This window comes from Numida meleagris, unplaced genomic scaffold (genome assembly GCF_002078875.1).
Source record: "Numida meleagris isolate 19003 breed g44 Domestic line unplaced genomic scaffold, NumMel1.0 unplaced_Scaffold1419, whole genome shotgun sequence".
In the NCBI taxonomy this organism is placed as follows: Eukaryota; Metazoa; Chordata; class Aves; order Galliformes; family Numididae; genus Numida; species Numida meleagris.
In genome coordinates, this window is record NW_018363207.1 from 1 (window position 1) to 2,504 (window position 2,504).

General features: G+C 65.9%; 1 protein-coding gene across 1 annotated transcript; it reads left to right on the top strand.

Moving 5' to 3' along the window:
- Nucleotides 1–110: 110 nt before the first annotated feature.
- LOC110390595 (eukaryotic translation initiation factor 3 subunit C-like) lies at nt 111–1,814 on the top strand. Its single transcript, XM_021381981.1, has 2 exons — nt 111–406; nt 1,579–1,814. Exons 1-2 carry the CDS (start codon nt 133–135, stop codon nt 1,662–1,664), a joined length of 360 nt encoding a protein of 119 aa, XP_021237656.1. The 5' UTR covers nt 111–132; the 3' UTR covers nt 1,665–1,814.
- Nucleotides 1,815–2,504: the final 690 nt, after the last annotated feature.

The window sequence follows — 2,504 nt, forward strand, 5'->3', positions numbered from 1 at the left end:
CTATGGGTCTCTGTGGTTCCCTATGGGTCTCTATGGGTCTCTGTGGGTCTCTAGGGGTCTCTATGGGTCTCTATGTTTCTCTATGGGTCTCTATGGTTCCCTATGTGTCTCTATGTGTCTCTATGGTTCCCTATGGTTCTCTATCGTTCTCTATGGGTCTCAATGGATCTCTATGGGTTTCTATGGGTCTGTGTGGGTCCCGCCGTGGGTCCCGCTATGGGTCACACGCCGTGGGTCGCGCAGGCGTCCCTGGACCAGCCGACGCAGACGGTGCAGATGCACCGCACGGAGCCCACGGCCCAGCAGAACCTGGCGCTGCAGCTGGCCGAGAAACTGGGAGCGCTGGTGGAGAACAACGAGCGCGTCCTGGACCACAAGCAGGGCTCCTTCGGGGGATACTTCCGAGGTGAGCCCCATAGCTGCCCCATAGCTGCCCCATAAGTGCCCCATAGCGCCCCATAGCCGTGTTATGGAGCCCCATAGCGGCCCTGTAGAGCCCCAAAGTCAAACTGGGAGCGCTGGTGTGGAACAAGCAGGGCTCCTTCGGGGGCTGCTTCCGAGGTGAGCCCCATAGCTGCCCCATAGCTGCCCCATAGCGCCCCACACCAACCTGTAGGGCCCCATCAAGATCCCATTGTAAGCAATGTGGACCCATAGGGAGACATAGTGGGAATGTGGGTCACGCCCCATAGCCGCCCCATAGCTGCCCCATAGATCCCCATAGCTGCCCCATATCAACCCATGTAGACCCCATAGGAAGCTTGGCCCCACAGGGCAATGCCCCAAGGAGGGGTTTCGCCCCACACCTCCGCCCCACGGCGGCTCCTGCCCCACAGCTCTGCCCCATAGATCCCCACGGCTGCCCCATAGCTGCCCCATAGCTGCCCCATGTAGACCCCATAGGAAGCTTGGCCCCACAGGGGTTTCGCCCCACACCTCCGCCCCACGGCGGCTCCTGCCCCACAGCTCCGCCCCACAGCTGCCCCATAGATCCCCACGGCTGCCCCATAGCTGCCCCATGTAGACCCCATAGGAAGCTTGGCCCCACAGTGGTTTCGCCCCACACCTCCGCCCCACGCCGGCTCCTGCCCCACACCTCCGCCCCACAGCTGCCCCATAGCTGCCCCATAGATCCCCACGGCTGCCCCATAGCTGCCCCATATCAACCCATGTAGACCCCATAGGAAGCTTGGCCCCACAGTGGTTTCGCCCCACACCTCCGCCCCACGGCGGCTCCTGCCCCACAGCTCCGCCCCATAGCTGCCCCATAGATCCCCATGGCTGCCCCATAGCTGCCCCACATCAACCCATGAAGACCCCATAGGAAGCTTGGCCCCACAGGGGTTTCGCCCCACACCTCCGCCCCACGCCGGCTCCTGCCCCACAGCTCCGCCCCACAGCTGCCCCATAGATCCCCACGGCTGCCCCACATCAACCCATGTAGACCCCATAGGAAGCTTGGCCCCACAGGGGTTTCGCCCCACACCTCCGCCCCACGGCAGCTCCTGCCCCACAGCTCCACCCCACAGCTGCCCCATAAGCGCCGCCCTGCCCCCTAAGTGCCGCTCTGCCCCACAGATCAGAAGGACGGCTACCGAAAAGGGGACGGCGGCTACCTGCGCCGTGGGGCGTACCGGCAGCAGGAGCGCTCCTCCAACTACTGAGCCCCACAGCGCTGCCCCACGGATCGGCCCTGCCCCACGGATCGGCCCTGCCCCATGGATCGGCTCTGCCCCACAGATCGGCTCTGCCCCACGGATCGGCCCTGCCCCACGGATGGGCTCTGCCCCACAATAAAGTAGTGTTGGTAGTGAGCAGTGGTGGTTGTGGTCACTTGGGGGGCGATGTGGGGCGATGTGGGGCGCTGGGGGGGGGGTTCTGCCCTATAGCGCGGCCCGGTGTGGGGCACAGAGGGGTCCTGCCCCATAGCTTGGTGTGCTGTGGGGCGCTGGGAGGGGTTCTGCCCCATAGCACAGCGGCGTGGGGCACTGGGGGGGGTTCTGCCCCATAGCGCGGCCTGCTGGGGGGCACTGGGGGGGTTCTGCCCCATAGCGCGGCCTGCTGGGGGGTGCTGGGGGGGGGCTCTGCCCCATAGCGCAGCCCAGTGTGGGGCACAGAGGGGTTCTGCCCCATAGCATGGCCTGCTGTGGGGCGCTGGGGGGGTTCTGCCCCATAGCGTGGCCTGCTGGGGGGCGCTGGGAGGGTTCTGCCCCATAGCGCAGTCCGGTGTGGGGCTCAGAGGGGTTCTACCCCATAGCGCAACCCTCTGTGGGGCACAGAGGGGTTCTGCCCCATAGCGCGGCCTGCTGTGGGGCACAGAGGGGTCCTGCCCCATAGCACTGCCTATTGTGGAGCACAGAGGGGTTCTGCCCCATAGCACGGCCTGCTGTGGGGCGCTGGGGGGGGTTCTGCCCCATAGCATGGCCTGCTGTGGGGCACAGAGGGGTCCTGCCCCATAGCGCGGCCTGCTGTGGGGCGCTGGGGGGGTTCTGCCCCATAGCGCA

Excerpts from the sequence above, each read along its gene's own strand:
- LOC110390595 (XM_021381981.1), top strand. The coding sequence starts at position 133 with ATGGTTCTCTATCGTTCTCTATGGGTCTCAATGGATCTCTATGGGTTT. Across the intron at positions 407-1,578 it reads CTTCGGGGGATACTTCCGAG|ATCAGAAGGACGGCTACCGA; the intron begins GTGAGCCCCATA and ends TCTGCCCCACAG.